The sequence below is a fragment of the Eucyclogobius newberryi genome, unplaced genomic scaffold (assembly GCF_026437365.1).
Source record: "Eucyclogobius newberryi isolate DKJ021-1_F unplaced genomic scaffold, fEucNew1.0.hap1 SCAF_7, whole genome shotgun sequence".
In the NCBI taxonomy this organism is placed as follows: domain Eukaryota; kingdom Metazoa; phylum Chordata; class Actinopteri; order Gobiiformes; family Gobiidae; genus Eucyclogobius; species Eucyclogobius newberryi.
This window is the reverse complement of record NW_027316389.1, coordinates 26284136-26311176: the sequence shown is the minus strand read 5'-3', so window position 1 is coordinate 26311176 and position 27041 is coordinate 26284136. Positions and strand designations below refer to the sequence as shown.

Sequence of the window (27041 nt, the reverse complement as noted above, 5' to 3'; positions counted from 1 at the left end):
GGTCAGCAGCCTTGGAAAAAGTAAAGCAGGCGGGGCCTAGTTTGTTGATCATCTTGTCATTGGATGGAAGTGCATGCCTGTTACCAGCCAGAAACAGCTGATTGGAACAGCAGGAACAATGCAGGGTTAGTTTTTATCTGCAAATCCTGCAACTACAGCAAGAAAATCACCTTTATCGCGATTAGTTGTTCTATTTTCAGGACAATTCAGTGATACTAATGTTCTAATCTGTTTTGTTTTGTTTTTTTACAAATAAATAATGGCTGAAGTGGCTTCACAGCCAATGAATGAATGAATGACCTATGCTAGTTCCTGGAAAGAAAACAAAGTGACTAAAAAAGATCTTTAATAACAGGAAAAGTGAAACATACAGTTTGTTTAGCCATTAAGATGGGCTTCAAAAAGCCAGTACAATTTACACAAGAAATTAAATATGTATAAATAAATCACAAGGCTTGAAAGTCAGTTTGAAAGAAAAATGGAGAGAATGATTATTCAGTTTGCTCTTGTTAACCGGGAATAATATTTTCCTATCCATATTTAATGGAAGTAGAGGTAGCAGTAATTGATAATCAACCAGCACAAAAAGCATGTCTTAAAATTGACTGTAAAACACAGAAAATATAGTTCAAGTAACGCTGCTCATAATGACTATAGTCTATTAGACATGATCAAATTAAAAGTGGGCCAAGAAGAACAGTAAATAAGCTACTCAAATTATAATGCACACATATTTTGTATGTTCTTACAAACTTATCAGCTATAGGTCTGTATTTGTTTTTTGTTTTTTTCTGAAAAAGCATAGTATTAGGCTAACAGCCACAAACACCAACCAACCAACAGTGATTTACAGTTCATGAATAATACATAAGGGATTCAGTCTATAAAAAAATGAAACAAATAAAGTAGTGAATTGAAAGCAGCCAAAATGTGCACAAACGTGTAAGTTTTGTAAATAAATGCACCATGTACTGCAGGTGTCAGCGCTTTCTAAAGAACACAAAGGAAAAGTGTCACATTTGCTCACAAGATAGTGATTTAGAAAATAAATTAGCTTTGGCATCTGATTTGAATACATGTTTGGAAATGTACAACTTTTTTAATGCTGTGTGTCACTGAGGGGGAACAAGGCGGGACATAAACAAATAATAAGGGTAATATTGTCAACAAATGCACATTAACACAATTTTAGGTGAGACTTTGTGAGAAATCTAATTCTTTGACCACTTCGGCTTTGGCTTAACACTGTGGCAAATGTTGTTAAAATTTAGATTTCAGATTTAAAGTTACATACAGTGCTTCATAGATCACATATCACACTAAATATTCACATTTCTTGTAAGAAAAGCTCTTAAAGTAGTTCCACAGAAGCCTTTTTTCCCATGATGCATTGTCCATTGAAGAAATCTCATGCACTTTGCTCGATGTCAGTGCTACGGCCAAACAGCGCCACCAGCTGCTCCTCGTAGTTCTGTATGTTCCGCTTCATGATGTCCATGCACGGGCCCAGCAGCCGCTCAAACGCCTGCACATCCATCACTGAAGCACAACATTGTAAAGCAAATGTCATGTATGTTAATATGGTACACAGAATCACCCACTGCTTACATTCAATACTGTCTAAAGAATGAAAAACAAGTACGCCCTCAACAGGCTTTTAGATTAGATTAGATTGTTGTGTTCTTGGGCAAGGCACTCCAAGTGCTTATGAATGTGTCGTATGGATGACAGTTGTGCTTCTGTATATGCATCCCCTTTAAAGGCCTCAGCTTAAAGCTGACAAACCTGATTTTCAAAAGTTAACCCTTTGGCACATAGTAATAATAACCACATGTGATCATTTTCAGACGTGTACACGGACTTAGACTCTCCTACTTACGGGTTTACAAAAAATAAAATGCTTTATTATTTGAGGCAGACCGCACTCACAAAGTGCTACTTTTACAGTATTCTCTCTGAACAAAAAACTAAATAGACTCAAATTCAGGTGCCCCAGCTTTACAGATCCTCTGTTTTTATAACAATCTTTGTTCCAAAGAATGGCCAGAATACGAAAAAGTAGCTAAATGTTGTATTTAGCTACTTTTTGCTCTTTATTATTCACATCTATATGATTCACTTTACCACTATAATGTACACATAGGTAAGTATTTACTAAGTCCAGGTTAAAACGTACCTAGACATTTGACATTTCCCACTGCATATGCTGAGGCTGCTCGAGGTTTGTTTGTGACCAATGCTAACTCTCCAAAATACTGCCCCCTGGAGCATGTGGCGATCTCCACCTCCTCCTCGTCCTGGTCCTTTTTTGTCTGTGCAGAAAGAAACCAACCATTTAGGAAAACTAGCACACAGCACATAGTAAACAATGGAAAGTACATACAAAAGAACATACCCGGCTTCTCTTCATTGTGATTCTAACTTGGCCAGACTCCACAATGTAAAAACAATTGGCTAAATCATCCTGAAATAAGAATAAAATACAGCAATAATAAGTATGTGTACTATATAGCTTTTAAGAGCTTTAAACATGTTATTATGGTGTTCCTTCACCATTAGCTTACTCAGAGTTCTATTTTGACTGATTCATGTTTGAGTAATCCTGTTTTTCCTGCATCTGGGGCTTGAGCACTCAGAAAATTAAGTTTTTCTCCGACCCCCATGCCTACTTACTTTCCTGTACCGACTTATGTTTGTTCCAAAAAGGCTGACACCATGTCGTACACGTAGTTTTAAAAAAGGTTGTGTAATTGTAAAAGTCTGATACGTAGTGGCAATCACTATGAAGAAGCTTATCAATTCTGCATTTTAACAGGAAGTTAATGGTCCTAGTTCTATTACTAAGCTGTTTTAGATCATTTCTGCAGCTCACAATGAAAAATAAAGTTAAATAATAATCATTGTATATTATAGTTTATTTTAAAAAAGCCTAATATGTCTTATTGCAAAATCAAATAAAAGATGATTGTGAAAATATGAAATTGTACCTGAGCAATGATCTGCTGTGTGTCATTATAGGCTTTTGTGGAAAGGACATCTACAACCTTCATCCTCTCTGACAGCTGTGGTTAAGAAAGGTACGGTGAAAAGCTACTCAAACTGTGATCGAATAGAATAGAATGTAGTCACTTACCTCTAAAGATGTGAGCAGGGGAAGTGTTTCAATAAAGGCTTCATACAGCCTCCTTTTCTTTGCATTATTTTTCACTATTATCCTCCTGAATGTGAGTCGATCCTGAAAGACACAGAAAATTAAAAAGAGGTTATATTTTGATCAAAAAGCCTGTCAATCTTAATAACACAAAACGCTGTGTATAAGGTAATAAACAAAACCATACAGTTCATAAATTGATTAAATTATTGTAAAAATCCATCTCATAAATGAAAATCTGAAATGTATTTGCAAACCTTTGCCACTCGATTTAAAAAAAGAAATTCAAGACTTTACATGGTGCTTGTCCCATGCTTTGAACAAAAAACTCTCTCCATAAAACATAAGCACTGTAAATGCACAATTCTCAGGGTTTGGTTATAGCTGTGGAATCTTTTCTGTACCACATGATCCCCTGACATAAACAGTAGTTAAGTGGTTGCTTAGGATGTAGTTTTGCTGGTCATGGTCAGCTAGTGGTTCTATATTCGGAATCACAATTTTATCCACAGTAACAGAACAGGTGGAATTTGAATTTCCATTTACTGGCTTGTGTTTTTGAGCAAATGCAAGTAAGAGAATCCAGGTGGTTTGGGGCCACAGCTGCACATTTCAGGCGCTGCCAACGGTCAGGGACATCCACAGAAAATACTGCATTTCTCATTTTGAACTACTACTTTCAGCGTAAGAGATTTTCACAAACTTTATCGACTGAACCCCAATGCCCTGTTGAGCTGCCTGTGGAGAGCGCATGTACTCACCAGACACCACAGCGCCCCGGGGCACGTGGCGACGATGGTGGCTGCTCTGGGAGTGTTGTACATCAGTGCCAGCTCACCAAAGCTGCCCCTGTTATCATACGACCCAACCAGCTTCTCTTCACCATCCACGTTCACAAATATGCTAAACATACCACTGCAAACGAAGAAGAAACTGATTAGTTTCTGATATTAATTCAAACCTATCTAGCTAGGGGGCAGTTATTTACCTTTGAATTACATAAAAATTGTCTCCATCGTCGTCTTGATCTATGATATGTTCTCCCGTTGTGCAAACTTTCTCAAACATGGCGTCAAGAACCTGAGATATCTCCTCCTGCAAAGGGAGGGACACGAATTAGTCAATCAAAGAAAAATACTGACCCAGAAGAGTATTACTGATACAGTTTAATATTCATAGCATTTATGTTCATTAGTCAGTGCTGTTCAGAATAAATAAATAATGTATTTTTACATTTATGATTTGGTTTAGCATTAATTATCATCATCATCATCCATCATTATTATATTATTATTATTATTATATTTATTATTGAAATGATGAAACCCTGCGACAAGTTGGCCACTGTCCAGGGTGTGCCCCGCCTAAGGCCCGAAGTCACTGGGATAGGCTCAGTCACCCGCGTAGAAAGCGGTAGAAAATGGATGGATGGATGGATGGATATTTATTATTGTTGTTGTTGTTGTTGAAACATCCTTGTGCATGGTGCAGGTGCAGGAATGCTCTACTTACCGGGTCCAGATTCTTGAATAGAAGAATGTCCCTACATGCTTCCTGTAGCCTCTGCCTCTGCTCGTCTGTTTTTGGATGAGTGACCTGTCAGGCAGACCTCACATGGGTTACACTGTGTACACTTTCAGCTCTTTCAAAAGAATGCAATAAAACTCACTCTTTGCTCTTTTTCCTCATCATCTTCATCAGGATTGAACGCCTCAGCACACACTGAAAGACAAAGACAACAGGAAGTGGAAGAAGTGTGTTTGCTTCCTGTTACTGAACACTCACAGTAACTGAAACTCAATGATCACTTTTGGACATTAGATGGTGTACAGTCAGGGCTGATACAGAGATGTGCTCTGGTGAACAGCATTCACACTTATTCCTCTATTAAACAAACGTTTAGAGTCACCCACTGCTAGCACATGTTTTTTGATGAAGGGGAGACAACCCACATTAAGAAGGATAGATAAAATATGCATTTGCATTCTGAATCAAAGTACTGACTGATCCTCTGCCCCTGTGCACTTACACTGTACAAACTCTGCTTAACCTGCAAAAGCCTAACTCAATCAATTCCAGTATTAACCTGCACTAACTCAAAGTAGTTTACTGTCATCTTTGATACAGCAGAGCATCAATCACCACCTGTCAACAAGCCACAGATGACACAGGGCAGATGTGGACGTAAATACTTGTATATGGTTACAGTGATTTAGAGTCCTTGTGTACATTTCCTGTTCCTGACAGAGTCCAGATTGGCCTTTTGACCGATGGTGCTTTTAACAGACAAAGTGTGCACTCACCTGAAGCTCTCCTGACGAATCTGTTGATCACAGGAGCTGGAACATAAAATACAGCATTAACATGTCAGCTCACACCACTGGAGACATCCTCTAAAAAGATCACTGTCTAATTTGGTTCTGACCCCAATCTCCCTCTCTGCTATTAGGCATACTGCAGATCTCATCCCCTAACAAGAATCTAGAGTTGCCACATGCATCTGCAGTTTTCATTTGGATTGGCACATTTCAGTGTTTATTTAGGCCTTACGAAGTATTTATTTTAAGAGTAGCATTATAATGTATAGTGTATTTTGTCCTTGTCTTTATGTAAGCATATCCTCCAGCCCTCACTCTTTGGGATGCTGTGTCAGAACTCTGGTTGCTAAGCTACATGCTGCACCTTGTGGTGCTTTTGTCCAAAACGACCCTTGTTACAGAGAATGACCCAAAATCCTGAGGGTAAACCTTGTATTTGAACAGATCTGCACATGCTTCTGGAGCTGTGCTCTTCCACTGATTCATATGTGAGACTGTGTTTGTTAATGAGGCTAAAGGCCCAGCAGGCCTCACCTGGACATGTTTATTCAAATGACCTACGTTTCTCTGTTTTCTCTGACTAACATAAGGCTCAGTGCTGCCTCTGTCAGAGGCCTGTCCTTCACTCACAACATGTATCCCTCGTGAATGCGGAGCAGGATCTGTTCATTAACCGTGATGCTCCGTGACCATATAAGGCAAATGACAGCCTGATACAAGATGCTGCGGGCTGAGGAGCACTACTCACGGCGTAATACATATATTCCCTACGCCACAAAGCTCCACACGATACATTTACATGTCATTCATCATTTGTCCTTTTAAAGCCATATGGCATGCTTAAAACAGTAGCTTAGATATCAACAGCGCACCTATGAATTCCTCGTCAATTTCATCGTCCTCCTCTCCATTTTCCGAATCAATCTGCATCGCTTCGTCAATAAAATTAACCGCTTTTCCAGGTCTTGGGGCCGAATTTTGGTCATTGCCAAACGAGGCCTCTTTGGTCTCTCTGTCCTTCAGCTGTGTGAAGTATTGTAGCGCGAACTCGAGCAAATCCCTGGGCTGGTTCCTCAACACTTCCACGGTAAAGCTCTGTAACAGCTCCGTCAGTCCTTCAGGGATTTCTATACTCATTCCTGGTCCCAGTCTATCAATGTGGACAAAAGCGGTTAGTGCAGATTCCGAGAAGCGGGCTGGATGCTGGAGGCTGGAGGCTGGAGGCTGGAGGCTGGAGGCTGGAGGCTGGAGGCTGGAGGCTGGAGGCTGGAGGCTGGAGGCTGGAGGCTGGAGGCTGGAGGCTGGAGGCTGGCAGGTGCAGATGGAGATGCAGTCGGGCCACACAGCCAATCCACGCGTTTTCTTCAATGAAAATGGCTGTGGATTTTTGGTCCAAGCATCTTCTGCTGCTTCTGGCTACAGGAAACCCACGCATGTGACCCAGGAATCCATGGCAACCACCTATCCGGGGATTGCGTACGAGCAGCGAGGCGCACGGCTGCAGCCGCTACAGATGCGCCAGAGAAACGCAACACCGCGCGTGAGAGGTGACAGGATGAGCTTCTCAGGATGTTTCTGCGCAAATATCAGCCTTCTATGAGTTTAAGACATGCACTGAAATGGATTCAGCCTTAAAGACTCCTCCAGCTGGAGAGCACGGGAACAGCACTCAAAACACGTGGATCAAGGACAGTTTTAAGAATCATGAGGTAGGAATATCACATGCAAAGTTCTGTTGAATTAAATAGCCTATCTGAGCTTTATGATGCCCTCAATGTGAATTAGCCTTCCATTAAAGAGAACAAAGAAGCAAGGGTCTAGATTCTTTGAAGAGTAGGACCAATACTGAATAAATCAGAACCTTTCTAAGCCCGATCTTATTAGTATATATAATTATTCCAATGAACTGTTTGTAGTTACATAATCATAGTAACATAAAAGTATAGCCTATTTATACTCTGAAGGATTCACTTTCCCATTAGGCCTTTGTTTATTTATATTTTACAACATTTATTTGTACAACTGGCAGAAGATGAGTGCATAGGCTCCTTGCTAAAGAGGCTACATCTCAGTGGGACTTTGTTAAATAAAGGTCAATAAATAGGCACTGGAGAAATGCATATAACCAGGACATATGTGAGATGACGAAGTAACAATCATCTGGGCTGTTAAGACAACCTGGGATGAGGTCTTAATGAGTTTTAATTATATCAGTCATCAACTGAGCCCCACCCCCTCATTGGCCTAAAAACACCACATGAGATGGCACTGAGTCTAGGCTTATAACCTTATTTATACTTACACAATACACATTTGTCATAACTGACCAATAGATAAACCAAACTAGAAGATTGTATTGTCCTGTTCCCTCAAGCATAGATCCTCAAGATATTCCCCTAGGCCCAGTGCTCAACAGCCAATGAAGCATGCAGCTGCTGTCATTTCAGTTTAAGTGCAAAATAGTCTGCAGAAACCACAGCACTGCCAGATGAATACATAAGTACATTGCACAGCCATGCAAATATGCATGTGTAGCAAAAGGCAAATCAAACCTCCAACTCAAACTACAATGAATAAATGAACATGATTTAAATTAAAAGTCTATACTACAACTTCATAAGGAATTCCACCAGTGACAAACATACTAATGACAAATGTCTCAATTTATACCTGGTACTTTTCCACTCCATTAGACACTCAACTGTTGAAGTACATGTACATTACACCTAACGTAAGAATAAAAATGGAGAAAACGTTCCCATAGCAGTGACAGTTGTAATTTACGTGTTAAAAGTTGGAAGACAGTACCATCTGCTGGAGACAGTGTCATTGCACCAATGTGTGGTCTTCTAAAATGACACATGGTTTTGCACTTTTGGTTTGGAAGTACTACATGCAAATAAGTCATAACATCTTATTACCATTATTATAATATTATGGATCTTCTACCATGGTAAAGAAAACTGGCTATAATCATGCAAAAACAACCACTCTGTTCCTGTCTCAATGGCTGTGCCTCAAAACATCTTTCATAATAATTAGCTTAAAACATTGTACACATTTGACGTGTTAAAAATGTCCAATAAAATAAAACGCATACTTTTATCCTTTTACCGGAAACATTTATTTTTTTCCAAGAGACACACTTGCTTCTTTCCATAACAGGACAGTTAAATATTAACAAATTTACAGTCATGAGGAATGTAATTAAAAAAACGAAAACAATTTGCGCCATAAAAAACCCTAACCCATAGCCCCACCCAGATGATGTCGACCATGGGGCCCCGGAACAGTCGCTCCGCTGGTACATGCTCAGACACCCAGTGCTTCACAGTTCATCTTTCACATCTTGTGTCTGGAAAAATAAAAATTGCAACATGAAAAAAAATACCTTTAAAATGTGCATGTACATCTGATGTAAACACATTAAAAGTTTATACCGTTTCTTCATCATCATCCTCCTCCTCTTCTGCATCTACATTTTCCTCCTTATCTTCAGTGTCTTCCTCAACAGGCTCCTCCTCCTCCGGCTCTTCTTCAATCTGAAACAACAAAGAAATGAACACACGGCCCATATCCTGTAGCTCCATACACACACGGCCGGCCCATATCCTGTAGCTCCATACACACACGGCCGGCCCATATCCTGTAGCTCCATACACACACGGCCGGCCCATATCCTGTAGCTCCATACACACACACGGCCGGCCCATATCCTGTAGCTCCATACACACACGGCCGGCCCATATCCTGTAGCTCCATACACACACGGCCGGCCCATATCCTGTAGCTCCATACACACGGCCCATATACTGTAGCTCCATACACACGGCCCATATACTGTAGCTCCATACACACGGCCCATATACCGTAGCTCCATACACACGGCCCATATACTGTAGCTCCATACACACGGCCCATATACTGTAGCTCCATATACACGGCCCATATACTGTAGCTCCATACACACAGACGTAATAAAAGTGAACACAGTGAGACTTGCCTGTTCTTCCAGAGGTACATTCATACTAAGTCGAAGCATGCGTTCTATCCTGTCTCCGTAGGCCTTAGTGTCTGCGAGCTGGTAACCTGAGCGCAGTGTGGCTGTCTCAAACAGAACGACAGCCAGATCTGATGCCGTCTGGTCCTCTGCGTCGTCCTGAAGAAGTGATTTGTCAGTCAAAATGTTCAAATTGTCATTTTCTCCCCAGTTTCTCTTTGGTTTCAGACACTTACATTGACGCGCTTGAGCATCTGCTTGATAAGAGGATGTTTGGGGTTAATTTCTAAAGTTTTCTTCTGGCTGGCATAATAACTGGAGACAGAAAGAGCCAATTTGAGGTTAACCCACTTCAAAATATGCTGTAGTTGTTTGTACTCTCATAGTGCGATTAGATGCTCACTTTGTTGAGATATCCTTTCCTGTCTGGTAAGCCTGGGCCTTCATGATCCTCTCCATGTTCCCAGACCAGCCATACTGACTGGCGACAAGAGCACAGGGCGAGTTGGTCAGCCTCTGGGAGAGGACAGCCTTCTCAATCTGTGGACAGAAATATGGTTTAGTAGTATGCAAGTAAGCAGTAAATGTGGATGCTGCAAATACTGTAAATACTGTAAAATGGATGTACCTTTTCCTTGAGAGCTTTGTCCTTGAGCCAGGTGGTGAGGGGCTCAAAGTCCTTCTCCATAGTCTCTCTATTCTCTTTGGTCTTCTCACTCTCATCAAACTTCACGCCTTCTTTGGCAACGTTTTGGAAGCGTTTTCCATCAAACTCTGGAAGAGCCTGGACACAGTACTCATCCACAGGCTCCGTCAGGTAGATCACTTCATAGCCCTTCTTCAGCAGCTTCTCCACAAAAGGTGAAGACTCAGCCTGTGAGGATACAATTCAACATGAGTTCCCCCAAAAACAGCACCAATGCTAAGAACTACTGGCGGCAGTGCTGGGCCTCTACCTCCTTCCTAGTGGTGCCAGCCATAAAGAAGATCTTGTCCTGCTTCTCCTTCATGCGCTCCACATACTGCTCCAGACTGGACTGAACGGTTTCACTGTGAGAGGTCTGGAATCGCAGCAGTTTGGCCAGACGTGTTCTGTTTGAATGGTCCTCAATGACACCCAGCTTGATGTTGGTGCCAAACTCCTTCCAGAACTTCTCGTTGTACTGTTCTTCTGCCATCTTCTTGATCATATCAAGAGTCTTTCTTACAAGTTTTTTGCGGATAACCTGACAAATACCAAAAAGAAGCTCAGATGTTAGGAACTCATTTAGAATGTATACAAGTGTGTGTGTGTGTCATGTACAAGTTACAATGTGGAGCTCACCTTAAGCAGTTTGTGTTGCTGTAGTGTTTCTCTGGATACGTTCAGTGGAAGGTCATCAGAGTCAACCTAACCAAAAAGAGTTAAGTTTCGAGATTCAATTAATATACAACTGGAAACTGAACCAAAAAGGTCATAAGCTATTGAAGCACAACTTACAACTCCTTTGACAAAGTTCAAGTACTTGGGCATCATGTCATTGAAGTCATCTGTGATGAAAACTCTTCTGACAAACAGCTTTAAAATAAAGCCTGCATTAGTTTGTGTTTGAAATTATGCCACCACTTTAAAATGAATGGAGGGTAAAATACCTTGATGTAATCGTTCTTCTTTGATCCATATTCATCAAACAAGCCTCGAGGAGCAGCAGCAGGAACAAACAGGATGGACTTGAAAGTGACTTCTCCCTCAGCAGTAAAGTGGATGTGGGCCAGAGGGTTCTCAGTGTCCTGTAAGAGAAGTTACATTTCATTCATACAACATGCACCATGTCCACGCACAGTGATAAACAGCCTTTGGCTTACCTTAGAGAAGGTTTTGTAAAAGGCGGTGTACTCATCCTCCTCCACCTCTTTAGCGTGTCGCTGCCAGATGGGCTTGATGTCATTCATAAGTTCCCAGTCCCACACAGTTTTCTCCACCTAGAATTAAAAAACGTTAAGAGCTCATCTAGTTTTGAGTAAGCGTTTCCTTTCAATCCAACCTTCTTGGTCTTTGGTTTGTCCTTGTCCTCCTCTTCCTCCTCCACCTCAGCCTCATCTTCTGCAGCTTCCTTCTCAGGTTCTTCAGTTTCAGCATCCTCATCAATGGGCTCTTCAACAGTTTCAGTCTGATATGAACGAATGAAGGGAGAACTAGATTTAGTATTTGTCACAACTGTCAATGTGACAGTTAGTCATATTCCAAAATTAAAAAAACAAGTCAAATCAAACATTTCATGGGGGCATGTGTTACCTTGCTGGCCCAGACATAGATGGGGAAGTTGATGAACTGAGAGTACTTTTTCACAAGGTTCTTAATTGTCTCCAGCTCAAGGTAGTCTGAGGCTTCTTCCTTCAAGACCAATCTGTTAAAAAAAGAAATCAAACATTGGTCAAACTGTTGTGACTTGCATGTGTCGGGTACAATGAATCCTCAAAGTGAACTTACGTGATGGTTGTTCCTCTGCCCAGAGTATCTCCACGAGGATCCTCAATGACTGAGAACTGGTTGGAATCAGACTCCCAAATGTGCTGAGTGCCGTTGTTGTGCTTTGATGCAACAATCACCTTGTCTGCCACGAGGAACGCAGAGTAGAACCCAACTCCAAACTGCCCGATCAGCTCTGACGTAGACTGGCCTTCTGTTTGCATGTCTGTCATTTGGTTGAGGAATTCGCTTGTGCCAGACTTTGCGATGGTGCCCAAGTTCTTCACCAGTTCTTCTTTGGTCATTCCAATGCCAGTATCAGTGATGTGGAGCATGTTCTTCTCTTTATCAGACTAACAAAGAATTAGAATTCCATTTGGAATTAGTCAAGTGGCCATTAGAACTTACACTTTAACTTAAGGCTAACTTATTGATGAACCTACTTTTATTTTGATTGTCAGCTCTTCGTTGGCAGCAAGTGCATCTTCATTGGTCAAAGACATCAAGCGAATCTTATCCAGAGCATCTGAGGCATTGGAAATCAATTCCCTGAGGAAGATCTGAGAGAGAAAAACACATTGTTAACAGCAGTGTTAAAATGTGTCACTGAATTTTAAAACAAGTTTATGGGGATTTTTACTCGCCTCTTTGTTCTTGTATAGAGAGTTAATGATCAGCTTCATCATGCGATTGACCTCAGCTTGGAAGACATGTTTTTCGGATTTTTCTCTGATTTCTTTGATTTGAGCAGCATTTAAACCATCCAGCTGAACCGCCTCTTCTTCCCTGGAGATTGAGCAATTCAGTTTAGATTTTCAGCTATACAAGGGCCTTTTACACCATTCAACAATACAAATAAGGGACTTCGACATTTATTAGCGGACACCCACCTCTGCACCACCTCATCGTCCGTCCTGGAGCCGTCCCTGCTTTTGCCCAGATCTTCCTCTACTGTCCCATCCACATCCACCTCATCCTCTGCCCTCACAGCAGCTACAACACAAAAGGTTTCATTTACATCGAACGTACACTCAACTACGTCAGGTTATGTGGTGTTCCCTTATGACACTACATATTTGTAGAAGGGTGAATAATGCTGGCAGTATAGTTAATAATACACAAATATATATATATATATATAAACATTTCAAATGGCAGCATTATTCCAAGCATTAAGAAACTTACAAACTAGAAATGAATGAGCACACTCAAAGACTCCTCATACTTTGTAGAAATTAATACGTTTCCATATTAGACGAAATAAAAGGCATTCAAATCTATATTAACGTTGTATAGTTATGAATGTAAAGTTATGAATGGGCAAGAAAAGGATTTTTAGCAGAAAGCATGTAGCCCCAAGGCTAATGTTAGCTGTAACGCGATGCACTACAAAGCAAGTTTCTCTGCTACTCACCAAAAACAAAAAGTGCAAGCACAAGGCTTAAGAGCCAAACACGTCTCATGTCGAGTAAGTGACCGGGTGACGGTGCGTGTCTCCTGGAACAAAAGCCGGGCGGACAGTGCAAACGGCACTAGTTTCAGATGAGAGACTAACAAGCTATCTCTGACACCGAAAGAACCCACTCTGTTAAACTACCGACCACCGGCCAATGGCAGCGCACCACGCACCACGCTGGACCAATCAGAGCGCAGGCTACGGTACATGCGGACCAATCCGATTCTTCTACATAAACTAGGGCCTGAACATCGTGGACAGATGCGATTGGCCCGTGAGGATTACCACCACTTCCTAAAATGTACCTCATCGCCACATGCATCACCATCACTTGAGGGAAAAAAGATGGTGTCTTTATTTCCTGAGGTAAACACAGGCCACGACCTCAGACGCGCTTTGCTTTATACCAGCATTTTGGTGTGACCAAAAGCAGATTTCTTTGTCTTCTCATGTTCAGTGCTTGAACAAACTCTTCTTTTGCTTGTTAAAATAACCCAGACCTCTAACAGACAGACAGACGGACAGATTGTTAATATTTCTGGTGTACATCAAAATGAATGATTGTGTTTCTTGATGACTGTCTGCAGACCAAAGTCAAAAGAGGGACTAGAAAGCCTCGGCAGTGCTGCAGTACCGTTTCACTCCACCTGATGGCACTGTCTGCTTATTTGACATACTTTTTTTTTCAAATAATTATATTTTCAATACAGGCAATGAGGAACCTTCAATGTCAGATCATTAACGGGGTTTTAAGTTAATATATTGGTTAATTTAGGTTCAGATTAGGCAAGTAGTGGTCGAGATTAAGATCAGTCTCAGCCTGTTACACATTATCTGGGCAAGAGTTTTAAATTTTAAAACTCTTGCCAAGATAATTTTGATGTCGTTTTTAGTTGTTCATTTATGTATATATAACATTATATTATATTATTATATTGTTTTGTATTGTATTTATTTTTAAAAATGTCAACTGAAATAATAATATAATCTTCAATACGCCCACTGCAATAGCATTGCAACAAACAAACAAACAAACAAACAAATAAAAATAATAAAGAACACAACAAAAACAATAAAGAACACAACAAAATGATCTAGAGGATAAAAAAGCTTGAAAAGGGTTGCAGCTGAATAAGTATTTAAATATGATATATGCAGTTTATTACTATTTAATTTTTTAAGATTGTGTTCTGGTTATCTGATGCGGCTGTGGAGCTAGTACGATATAAATCAGACTTTACAGAACATTAAAATATTGTTTTTGTTGTTATTAAATCTGGATTAATGGATGTGGAACTTTGACAATATTATTATTAGGTTAATAATGTTAATATTGTGTCCATCTATTTTTTTTGTATAATTACAAAGCCAAAACATGCTGCAGTTTCTTGATGTGATGAAGTAAAGCAACAACTGGTTTCTGCTGGTTTAAATGCTGCTCAAATCAAAGAAATCAGAGAAAAATCAGAAAAACATGTCTTCCAAGCTGAGGTCAATCGCATGATGAAGCTGATCATTAACTCTCTATACAAGAACAAAGAAGCGAGTAAAAATCCCCATAAACTTGTGTTTTAAAATTCAGTGACATATTTTAACACTGCTGTTAACAATAGTAGAAAAAGCTTCAGTTGTAGTCATCTGGACTCAGTTAGAAAAACAACAATGTGTTTTTCTCTCTCAGATCTTCCTCAGGGAATTGATTTCCAATGCCTCAGATGCTCTGGATAAGATTCGCTTGATGTCTTTGACCAATGAAGATGCACTTGCTGCCAATGATCAATCAAAATAAAAGTAGGTTCAGCCTTAAGTTAAAGTGTAAGTTCTAATGGCCACTTGACTAATTCCAAATGGAATTGCATACTTAAATGTAATAATGGATGACAGGATTTATGCAAGATTGTTTGGTGTATTTACTATGTATTACTAAAAAAAATAGGCCTTGCAACGTCAGACTAAAATAAAAAATCGTTGCGAATTGATTTAATTGTTTTCTTGGATTAGAGACAAAACGTAGACACAAAACCATGGTATTATGTCAAACTTCCTATAACCTGTCCTTTCCTCCTGTTCTACTGCGTTGTAACAACGAAATTTCCCCTTGTGTGGATATTAAAGGATTATCTTATCTTATCTTATCTTAAACCTTTGCAAAACGGGTTTGAATCAACTTTTACAGAAATAAAAATGTTATTTGTGGTCTATTTATATATTAAAATGATGTGTTGCTCGTGGTATCTAATTACTACCAGACTCCAGTGTCCAGTTACAGTAAATGTCATAATTCACCCAGTAACCAATCGGATTACTCGGGAGGACGTACGGCAGCTCTTCTGGTTCGCTGATTGGCCGATTTGTGCAAACCAGGAAGTTACGTTCGAGACAACGCTTCTCCAAATGTATAGCCTGTCAAACCCATGCTATTATCGACAGGAGACCACCACGACCTACGTAGAGTGCCATTTGGACAAACACAGCCATGGCGCCCTTGTCAATGCCCCTGTCGTCCATCGTGAAGGCCCGGGACTTTCTGCGGAGGGCGAGCGTCCTGTGCGGGCTTTTACCAGAGCAAACACTGAGTTCGCGCTTACTATGGAAGCGGGATTTAAGCTCGGTGTCCCGTGGAGTCGACCAACTTCTGTCCCAGCAGCAGCACAGACCCCTCAGACATGTAGCATCTGTGTGTAGCAGCGCTTCAGACGGACAGGACACGGGCCAGGACACGGCACAGAGGCTGTGGGGACTCTATAACGAGGCCAAAAGGCAGACTGAAGGTACCGAAACTCCGGCTCCTGTCATTTGATTCACTAATATCAGGCCTACAATTGAGTAAACAGAGTCTCTCCACATTTCCTGCATTATTAACTATTTATAACACTTTATATCAGTCAAAACACAGATTTGTTGTAGACTTAGGTTGCACATATTGTTTGTTATTTTATTTTAGAAATCTGGCCTACAATGTAGTTATTGAAATAGGTCTACTATGTACTTATTGAAACGTTATAAATGCATAAAGCACTTTCTGTATTCTGTTAGTGATACTGCAGGGAACATGAGAATAAATCCCAAAAGTATTTTACCTTTGAATTATTGAATTATTAACTCTGTGAGATGGCTCCTTCTAGTGAAATCAAAGGATTTTGGCGCAGTAACCTTTGAACCTTTGAATTTTAGTCAGGTTGTACCTTTGCTGTGTGTACTTTTGTCTCCTGCTGTCTACAGCAATCCTGTTCATTTAATTTACACTGAAAACCCTTAGATTAAGTTTATGTGTAAAGCAACACTCTATGATACTATAGAACCTAAATAATGCCTCTGATGACAATATCCTCTCTCAAACCAATAGTCCATGTGGCATCATTAAATTCTACTTTTTCTGTTGTTTCAAATTGAGCTGAAAGGCAGATCAGAATTAGACTTTTTTATCAGATTGCAGATGTTTTGTCTGGTTTTGGGTTAATATCTCTAATTATTTCACCAATTTATGTGAAGCAAAAACTGGCAAAAGTTCAATATCTGTCAGCACACATGATCTAAGCATGACTAATAATTAACTAAAAGTTAGAATTATAACAAAATATATTTTTGACAATAGCTTCAAAAATCATGATTTCTCAGTTTATTAATGATTGATGTGGCAAGTTTGTGAGTCCAACCCAAACAAATTATTATAAGCTTCAACATTTGTGGATCATAAGTTTTTAAAATGTATCACCTATTAAGTTATGTAAATAGGGCCCTGCCCTCCTTCTGACATTATGACATCATCCATTCTTGTAGAACCTGAACCCAACCTATTCATGTGTTTCATGGGTTACTCCCTCCTGATCTGAAGGATTCACAACAATCCCATTCAAAATGTATAATATTTTAAATTGAATGCCTTATTGCAATAGCAACGGACGACCTTTGCCATAACAACTCCTTCTTTGGAATCCTTATGCCTGAAGAGCCTGTTTTGTCTTTTTCAGATCTGATTCCAGATATTGCCTCCACGGATCCGGACACTATATTTGCCAACAATGAAATGAGCCTCCGGGACACTGAGATCTATGGCTTTGACTATGACTACACTCTGGCCTTTTACTCCAGAAATCTACACACCTTAATCTTCAACATAGCGAGAGATTTACTAATCACCCAACACAGAGTATGTGCACAAAAGTACTGTACTTCCTGTGTAATATGCATTACCCTAATAATATTTCTATTGCACTATTTTAAAAATGTGTTTTAATTTAAAATAGTCCTTTTTCCTATTTTTGTGTATTTGCATATCATATCTTATCATATATATATATTATTTGTTTTCTTTTTCTTCTGTCATTAGTATCCCGAAGGACTGCGGGAGTATGAATATATTCCTGATTTTGCTGTAAGAGGATTGCACTATGATGTTCAAAAGGTAAGATGATATAATATAAGAATTTAAACTCAACTGATGCAGTGAGTGGCTTCTCATTTCTGAAACAACCATGTGGAAAGACAAATCCCGTGGTAATGGATAGATGTCAGTGTATTTGAGAAGAGTCAAATCATTGGCATCCAGCTGATAAAGCATCTAAGGAGAAGCAGAAACTAATGTACTACAGCTCTGAGTGTTTGTGAGGAGCTGGAGAAGGCTTTGTGCAGCGGTCACTCTCTCATCATCAATACAAGATCAACTGGTGAAAAATAATGCAACACTGGATGGAAATAGGGTGATTAGCGCTCTTGCCTCCCAAGAAGGAGATCATGGGTTCGACTCCCGGACCAGACCAACATCACATGATCTCTCTGGGTGGAGTCTGCATGTTCTCCCCGTGTTACCGTGGGTTCTCTCCGGGTTCTCCGGCTCCTCCCACCGTCCAAAGACATGCATGTGTTAGGAAAAAATGATGACTGTAAATTGGCCCTAGTGAATGAAGTGACCCTGAATGGTTATCTGTGTGTCTATGTCTATCTGTCGGCCCTGCGACGAGTTGGCCACTGTCCAGGGTGCATCCCGCCTAAGGCCCAAAGTCACTTGGATAGGCTCCCGTGACCCCGAAAGGGAACAAGCGGTAGAAAATGGATGGATGGATGGAAATAAATATTTAAATAATGCAGAAGCTTATTGAATCTATAATATAATTATATTGTATGTATATATATATATATAATATAATTATATATATATATATATATATATATATATATATATATATATATATATATATAAATATATATATATAATTATATATATATATATATATATATATAATTATTTATATATATATATATATATATATATATATATATATATATATATATATATATATAATTATTTATATATATATATATATATATATATAATTATTTATATATATATATATATATATATATATATATATATATATATATAATTATATATATAATTATATATATATATATATATATATATATATATATATAATTATATATATATAATTATATATATATATATATATATATATAATTATATATATAATTATATATATATATATATATATATATATATAATTATATATATATATATATATATATAATTATATATATATAATTATATATATATATATATATATATATATATATATATATATATATATATAATTATATATATAATTATATATATATATAATTATATATATATATATATATATATATATATAATTATATATATAATTATATATATATATATATATATATATATATATATATATATATATATATATATATATAATTATATATATAATTATATATATAATTATATATATATATATATATATATATATATATATATATATATATAATTATATATATATATATATATATATATATAATTATATATATATATATATATATATATATATATATATATAATTATATATATAAATAATTATATATATATATATATATATATATAAATAATTATATATATATATATATATATATATATATATATATATATATATATATATATATAATTATATATATAATTATATATATATATATATATATATATATATATATATATATATAATTATATATATATATATATATATATATATATATATATATATATATATATAATTATATATATAATTATATATATATATATATATATATAATTATATATATAATTATATATATATATAATTATATATATATATAATTATATATATAATTATATATATATATATATATATATATATATATATATATATATATATATATATATATATATATATATAATTATATAAGGCCCGAAGTCACTGGGATAGGCTCCAGTCACCCGCGACCCCGAAAGGGAACAAGCGGTAGAAAATGGATGGATGGATATAATTATATATATATATATATAATTATATATATATATATATATATATATATATATATATATAATTATATATATATATATATAATTATATATATATATATATATATATAATTATATATATATATATATATATATATAACAGTTATTTTTTAAGATTTTTTTAATATTTGTTTTATTTTATTTTTTGTTAAACAAGTTGTATTTTCTATTGAACAGGCTCTGCTTATGAAAATAGATGCTTTCCACTACATCCAATTGGGAACTGTATACAGGTATTACTTCCCATCTAACTGAAAAAGTATAAGTAAATAATTTATGTCTCTAGATTGAATTTTCAAATGTATTTTGCAGGGGTCTTAATCCTGTGCCAGACCAAGAAGTAATTGCCATGTATGAGGGATGTCACGTTCCTCTGGACATTATGAGTGACTTCTATGGAAAGGTAATTGCTTGTACAATTAACAATTTAAAACATTCTATTACATTTTTTTTATCCAAACACCTGATATTTCAGAGCATCCACGGCCAGACCATGAAGCAGTTTATGGACATATTTTCTCTTCCTGAGATGACGCTTCTGTCTTGTGTCAACGACTTTTTCATGAAGCACAATATTGACTATGAGCCTGTGCATCTGTACAAAGACGTCAAGGTGAATTTATGCTATTTTTTCAACCTTTTTTTCTGCAGATTTCCGCCTCATTTCCCTGTTTCTGGCAAACAATTTAAGCTCTTCATTAGTAATGTATTTACTCTATCTTCTGCTGTGGACAGTGATACTCCAGCCAAGTCAGTCTGTCCCGTCTTAGCTCCAAAAGCAAGTGTCTAATTTTAGTCGTGAAACCCGCCTCCAGCCATCTGCGTCTCTTTTCTGCTCTGTTATTCTTCACAGAGAGGGGCAGTGCTGTGTCCCTTTGTGGGCCTCTGTCATGCAGGCCTGTCTGTTGTATCTGACACTGTAGAGTTTTGAAAGATAGCTGTCATTAAACACTTAGACGCACACTGGGATCCACAGGCACCGCTTATATCATTTCAAGGACACTGACGAGCTTGAGTTAACATCAATTATCAACGCTGTCTGTCAGTCTTGACGTGAATCCTCTCTGTTCATCACGGTAAAGCTCTCTTTAAACTCCACCTCCCAAAAGCCTATTTACAAACTCACTTGCTCTGGGTCACGTATTGTTGAAGTAGTGCTGGAAAGTTTTTCTTTAAATCACCTAAGTAACTAACTTCAGGGCCAGTTTTCCATTTGTATGCAGCCGTACACTTCCATTATGCTTTTAAGGCAACTGTTTATGTACAAAGTGTTGCTACTCTGGCTGAATACTAATACTGAACTACTGAAGTCTTGGCTGCCTGACTTTGAGTTGTTTACGTTTCTCCTCACAGGATGCTATCAGAGATGTTCACGTTAAGGGCATTATGTACAGAGCTGTGGAAGCAGATATTGGTAAGTGCTTATCTGTTTGTATATATTTTAAAGACGTAAAGATTTGCTGTAAAATGTTGTTTAATACTGTCATTGTTAAAATGCTGTTTTGTTCATACCTTTTATTCATTAAAATGTTTTCTCTCTCTTAGAAAAATATGTCTGCTATGGTGAGGAGAGCCACGCCGTGCTCAAAAAGCTCTCTGAGCATGGAAAAAAGATGTTCCTTATTACCAACAGCCCTTTTGACTTCGTGTAAGTCCAGGAAAACACACTGCTCGGGTTCCATTAATTAAAGGTGTCATGTGTGGTTGCTCTGATATATCAGAGCGCTGTTACACTAAGTCCCAACTAATACAGAGGGCAAACATCCAAGCGTTTACGTTTGTCAATGACTTGGAGCAGCTTGTTGTGGATGCTTGGTTGCACATTATGTACAAATTCAATGTTTCCCGGAAACAAGGGACAGTCGCACATTGGATTTTTAATTAACTTCTTGGGTGAGACTAATACAGCTGGCCGCGTTCAGGTTTATTAAAATAAAATGTAACATGCAGGAATCGAGGGATGAACTACATCGTGGGGAAGGACTGGAGAGATCTGTTTGATATTGTCATAGTCCAGGCTGATAAACCCGGCTTCTTCAATGACAGGAGAAAGTAAGTATACGCTCCGTGCTTCCCAGGCTTTAGTTCTCATCTCACATTTTTTATTCAGGGTCAGCAGCAAAAATCAGTTCGTTATACCTGCATGTACGGCTGTGTGTTTGTCATGAATATTGTATTTTGTTGCAGACCATTCAGGCGGGTGACAGATAAAGGCGCGCTGCTGTGGGACAGGATCCACAAGTTGGAAAAGGGACAAATTTACAAACAGGTATTGCCTCGGAGACTTTTGACACAGTTTGAATTGTTCCTTCAACTCATTATGTACAGATGGACTGTTGGATGTGCTGACTTCACACCTCGCAATTTTCTGTGTCAGCATTACATCACACCTCAGTTGTTCTGAATGCACAACAGAACTGGTTAAAACTTTTGACTGTCTTGCTACTTTTCCCAGAACAAAACTGAGATAAGCTGTGTACAAAACATGGCACCAGCTCATTCTATATTGTTGTAATTACTTGTATCTTATCATAGAAAACGACAGGTTTTTCATCCGTTATAGCTTTTATCTTTATCAGTGGTTGACTTTTTGTATTCATATTCAGTTTAATCCTTCAACACAACATTGCTAATGGATCTCTCTGGGAGAAAAGCCTAATCACAAATTGATCAGCAATCATTAACGTACATAATATCTGAATACAGATGCATTTATTACACTGTTGTCCTGTTTTTGGCATTAAGCAGTAGAGGTGGGAAATATTTTGACATTTTGACATCCATGTTTTTCAATGCAAAATTTGAATAATTGTAAATCGTTGTTAAAAATGCAAGAAAAAGAGCTGATAAATAAAATAATAAATAACAAAAATTGAATACATGATGTTGTAAACTTTCAAATGAGGGTATAAAGGGATATTTCTGCTCTTCTGCGATTCATTCGACAGACATTGCACATTTGTCAGACAATTAAACCTCAATTAATTGAACAACATGTTGTAAGACATTTCTGTTGGTTTGACATAATATCGTCTGACTTGTTATCAAGATACTCAAGTAAATATCCAGAGCTTTATTGTTGTCAATTGCCCCATATAATGCCCCAATAAGGACTAAATGAATGATCCATGACCAGCAGTTGTGATGCTTACACAGGCTGTGACAGGCTGTTTAGAACTGAGATGAAACGATGTACTTTCCACTGAAAAATTTGGTTTGGGGTAGAGTATAGACTTTGGAGGAAGATCTTTTTTTGTGCTAAATAGAAATTATTAAACCTTTGTATTGTATTTGTTTTTTGGAAAATTAACATTGATGTTCTTGTTTATATTTTTTTGATATAAGACTAAATTAAATCTAATCAGAAATCATGATTGATTAAAGGTTGAATGGACGATTTTTTTGGCCGAAATCTGAGTCTCATTTCCTCGTGGCGTGGACTGCCAATTAGTCCTGCCACGTGTCAATCATAGAACTCACCTACCGCTCACCTGCAGCCGCGTGTGGCTCGTCCCCCGAGAGCAGCACGTTTCCGCGTGTCTAAGTGTATGGATCTATCATAATATAGTTCCCTCAGTGTACGGGACAAAATTAGAACGAAGAAAGACTGTTCGGGCTGACTAAGAAGAGACTGAAATCTACGGGAGACGAGAGATGCGATGCGATCCGTCGCGCTAATAAACAAACGCACATGTGTGTTGTATCAGTCCGCGCAGAGTCCGCCTGAGTTCTCAAATCGCCGAAAAATCGTCCATAACGCCTTTAATATGAAGGGGGAAATGTGTGATTTCTTTTTTTTTTTTTTTTTTTGCAATTTCACCCTGGTCTAGTTGGGTTTATCACCAGTGACTTAAAAATTCTTTCTTTTTCATTTTTCATCAGGGAAACCTTTATGAGTTCCTGCGGCTCACTGGCTGGAGGGGTTCTAAAGTGCTCTACTTTGGTGATCACATTTACAGCGACTTAGCGGTAAGAAGCATTGCTCTTCATACATCGCACAAAACCCAGAAGTATGGAAAAAACGAAGCATTTAAAGATTTCATTTTAGATAGAGACTCTTTCCTTAATCTTAACTCTGGCTATATAAATCTTCTAAGCCCTCTTCAGTCTTAAGGTTAGGTGCGGAGGAAGTCTTTAAAAGTCACTAAAGATGATTAGAATCAGTTTAAAGTTGTTTTTGTTCATTAAAAGTTATTTCACACTTACCCATGAGTCACCTGAAAGAGTTTTATTACTTTTAATTAGTGTAACTTCTAATTTACCTTTGGAATTTATATTTTTGTTACATTCAAAATGTTAATATGCAAATCTATCTGTTCTGAGCAAATAGATTTACAGTATGTTCTACTGTAACAAAAACTGAGGAAGCATTTACTTAGTGTTAATGAAAGAGTTAACATTGCTGCGTGGACAAAACACAGCAATGGGGCAACAAGTGTCAAACATTCCCCACAAACATCCGTGGCAAGCTCCGACGTGTTAAGCTTACAGACACAGATGCGTCATTATGGAAATGGACAGAGCAGAAGGCAACGCGAACATGCATTTATTCTTGTATAATGGGTTACTTATACACTTATGGCATTAAAGTTTTCTATCTTATATTTATCTAATTACAGGTATTTTTAGTGCCTTGAAAACATGCATTCTTACTGTGAGCGCGCTCGCCTCTCCACAGATCCGATACGTTACTTGGATTGCTAGTGTCACCTGGTTGGAGATAAATGTATTAGTGAGGAGCGTTCCAGGCAAATTAATTGATAATAATTCATATCTCCTCGGAGGCCAGCTGCTGACCTTTCACAAGAAAAGTTACATAGTGCACAAAGGTTTAATATGCAATACATGTGAATAAAAAGCTAATTAAAAAGATTGCACACGGGTTTGTAACATTGACGTTTATCTGTCCAAATTCTAGATACAGAAAGTTTTCTAAAAGCATTAAACAAATCTGTTGGTCATAGTTTAGTGCAGACGTGGTGGAAAAACAGGAGGCTGCAACTGGCATGTTGAGCTTCTCTTTGGGAGTGATGAGGATGGATCGGATTATGAAAATACATGAGAGGAACAGTTCATGTTTTATGCATTTGAGACGTCGAGAGATCATGAATAAACTGGTAGTCGGATGCCCATTTCTTAGCCTTCAGGTAGTAGAACGACAGTTATTCTTACATGATGCTATATGATTTGCTTTGTTCCCTGAAAAATAAGAAATAAATGCATCAACAAAAAACATGGTTATTAAAATTGCATGTGGTTATGTGCATGCTTTTTTTTTAATGCCGTTTTTGTTTTACGTGTCCATTGTCGTGCAGGATTTGACACTGAAGCACGGCTGGAGGACAGGTGCCATTATCCCTGAGCTGAGGAAAGAGATTAAAATTATGAACAGAGAACAGTTTGTGCACATGACGACCTGGTTACAGGCTCTCACCAGCCTCATTGAGCAGATGCAGGTCAGTGACAGAGTTTTTCTAAAGTGATGATTTGTCATAGTCATGTTTTTCAGGAAGTTTTATGCATTTGTGCTCCCGAACAGGTTCACCGCGATCCAGTATCTCAGGCAGTTGTTCAGGAGTGGATCAATGAGAGGGAAGCCATGAGGTGGGGACAAGTACCATTTTAAAAAAATACACCACTTTTTGATGAAAGGATGAAGGAAAAGATTAGAGTCCTTCATCTCTCTAATCTTGTAAATTGTACATATTCTGTAGTTTAAACTGTAGTTGTATGTCTACTGTAGTTTTTTTGACAAAAAACGACTTCAGTAGGTGGCGGTAAATGCACCTTTTCATTTGGCTGCCAAACAACAACAGAAAGTAAAGGTCTAAACAGTAGATACAGAAGCCATTTATATGTACACTATACTTATTTATATTGCATTTATTTAGTATTATTAAACAAAAAAAAGAACAAGGCCAGAAAAAAAACAGATTCATTATTTTAAAAATACAATTTCAGAGCTGATGTGAAATTTGCAGCATAAATTCAATGGAAGTTACTTATTTCTGCTCATAAAATTCACGATTCTTGTATTCAGTTCTCAGTTGGGACCGGAATAATACCAATGATCAATTAATCAAATGATCTTAACATTATGCAAAACTGTTATATAGAAACGAAAATGAGTTTCATTGTTAACAACAATAACACATATGTGCTTTGATAGGCCACAGACCAAGAACATGTTCAACGCCCAGTTCGGGAGTCTGTTCCGGACGTACCACAATCCCACGTACTTCTCCCGCCGTCTGTCTCGTTTCGCTGACATCTACATGGCCTCCATCAGCTGCCTCCTCAACTACGACCTCAAGCACACGTTTTTCCCTCGCCGCACCCCCCTGCAGCACGAGTCCACTTTCTGGCCTCAACAGCGTCCCAACAGTGTTACTGCCGAGGTTCAGCAAAGATGAACCCTGAGGTTCAACTCCACTCCCATCAGCATGCAAATCAGTTGTTCAAACCACAAGCAATCTTTTTAATAGATTTTTATTTAGTGCCATAGCTTTAAATGTAGGGGATGTAAAAATACTTGAATACATGAAAATGGCACTTTGCACATGTGGTTCTACTATGCTGCCTCTAGAGGGCGATCAGTACTTGCAGTAGTAATAATATTTGCGCATTGGTGAATTCTGCTTTGTGCAAAGAGCTCATTTGCCTTAACTCAGAAGAAACTAGGATCTTCTGAAGTTTTGAAATATGCCACATTTAAATAGTTGCAAGATGATGTGCACAAAACACATAAGCGTTGTATGTGTGAGGAGGTGAGAACTGAGTGTTGCTGGTATTTTTAGCAATAGTTTGTTATTTGTTCGAGGAAGCTGATGACGAGAGGCACTGACTTCACAGGTCTGCTGCTTTTATTTTTACAGAAAATGTGTGAAATGTTTTCACATTGCTGAAACGAGAGGATATATTTAGACGTAGCTAGAATAATTATTGGTTTAACTTATTCTGAACAGGGACAGTTTCTGTAATGTTTGTTTATTTGGATGAAGTGTACTTTCATTCTCTATTTATTAAAAGTCTATGTCTCTCATGAAGTTCCTTTCTTTACACAGGCAGAGAATGAGAGCTCTTTGTAAAATATAACTTCACAAACCGCATAAAGACAGCAGTGCATCTTTATTAAACACACACTCTCACACAATGTTTAAAACATGTTAGTTGAGGTGTACTTTGTCAAGAATACAGAGAGATACAATTAATATTACCTTCTAATTTTATTGACTACAATCATCTAAATGATCTAAATGTTGATATATATTGCCCACCTCTTATTGGTCGT

At 37.7% G+C, this 27041-nt stretch overlaps 3 protein-coding genes and 1 long non-coding RNA gene across 4 annotated transcripts; 2 read left to right on the top strand and 2 right to left on the bottom strand.

Annotated features, from left to right (window-relative positions):
• Nucleotides 1-329: 329 nt before the first annotated feature.
• Nucleotides 330-6606, bottom strand: LOC140349235 (cAMP-dependent protein kinase type II-beta regulatory subunit). The gene is made up of 11 exons (XM_072435511.1): nt 6342-6606; nt 5455-5490; nt 4821-4873; nt 4664-4747; nt 4140-4246; nt 3913-4066; nt 3134-3235; nt 2988-3062; nt 2396-2464; nt 2177-2312; nt 330-1539 (listed from the first exon to the last, which is right to left on the bottom strand). Exons 1-11 carry the CDS (start codon nt 6604-6606, stop codon nt 1409-1411), a joined length of 1212 nt encoding a protein of 403 aa, XP_072291612.1. The 3' UTR covers nt 330-1408.
• On the top strand, nt 6420-6843 carry LOC140349236 (uncharacterized). The gene is made up of 2 exons (XR_011924524.1): nt 6420-6664; nt 6770-6843. It is a non-coding gene; the product is annotated as an uncharacterized lncRNA (long non-coding RNA).
• A 1726-nt stretch (nt 6844-8569) lies between these two features.
• On the bottom strand, nt 8570-13513 carry hsp90b1 (heat shock protein 90, beta (grp94), member 1). Its single transcript, XM_072435509.1, has 18 exons — nt 13333-13513; nt 12809-12911; nt 12563-12704; nt 12362-12478; nt 11940-12271; nt 11745-11856; nt 11494-11619; nt 11315-11431; nt 11102-11239; nt 10950-11027; nt 10794-10859; nt 10426-10695; nt 10098-10343; nt 9873-10009; nt 9706-9784; nt 9473-9628; nt 8910-9011; nt 8570-8824 (listed from the first exon to the last, which is right to left on the bottom strand). The coding sequence occupies exons 1-18, from the start codon at nt 13379-13381 to the stop codon at nt 8798-8800; spliced, it is 2397 nt and encodes a 798-aa protein (XP_072291610.1). The 5' UTR covers nt 13382-13513; the 3' UTR covers nt 8570-8797.
• Nucleotides 13514-15755: 2242 nt separating this feature from the next.
• nt5dc3 (5'-nucleotidase domain containing 3) lies at nt 15756-26791 on the top strand. The gene is made up of 14 exons (XM_072434977.1): nt 15756-16145; nt 17346-17524; nt 17705-17779; nt 19928-19983; nt 20063-20153; nt 20226-20363; nt 21104-21164; nt 21296-21398; nt 21701-21802; nt 21938-22019; nt 23633-23719; nt 25066-25206; nt 25290-25354; nt 25920-26791. The coding sequence occupies exons 1-14, from the start codon at nt 15851-15853 to the stop codon at nt 26161-26163; spliced, it is 1719 nt and encodes a 572-aa protein (XP_072291078.1). The 5' UTR covers nt 15756-15850; the 3' UTR covers nt 26164-26791.
• The last annotated feature ends 250 nt before the right edge of the window (nt 26792-27041 follow it).

Bases quoted from the DNA above. Each gene is read 5' to 3' on its own strand.
- LOC140349235 (XM_072435511.1), bottom strand. From the start codon at position 6,606: ATGAGTATAGAAATCCCTGAAGGACTGACGGAGCTGTTACAGAGCTTT. The intron at 5,491-6,341 runs GTGCGCTGTTGA...TTTATGTTCCAG, and splicing joins AATTGACGAGGAATTCATAG to CTCCTGTGATCAACAGATTC. The intron at 4,748-4,820 runs GTGAGTTTTATT...TCTGCCTGACAG, and splicing joins ATGAGGAAAAAGAGCAAAGA to GTCACTCATCCAAAAACAGA.
- hsp90b1 (XM_072435509.1), bottom strand. From the start codon at position 13,381: ATGAGACGTGTTTGGCTCTTAAGCCTTGTGCTTGCACTTTTTGTTTTT. The intron at 12,705-12,808 runs GTGGGTGTCCGC...CTCAATCTCCAG, and splicing joins GACGATGAGGTGGTGCAGAG to GGAAGAAGAGGCGGTTCAGC. The intron at 11,620-11,744 runs GTAACACATGCC...CGTTCATATCAG, and splicing joins TCTATGTCTGGGCCAGCAAG to ACTGAAACTGTTGAAGAGCC.
- nt5dc3 (XM_072434977.1), top strand. From the start codon at position 15,851: ATGGCGCCCTTGTCAATGCCCCTGTCGTCCATCGTGAAGGCCCGGGAC. The intron at 17,525-17,704 runs GTATGTGCACAA...TTCTGTCATTAG, and splicing joins TACTAATCACCCAACACAGA to TATCCCGAAGGACTGCGGGA. The intron at 25,355-25,919 runs GTGGGGACAAGT...GTGCTTTGATAG, and splicing joins AATGAGAGGGAAGCCATGAG to GCCACAGACCAAGAACATGT.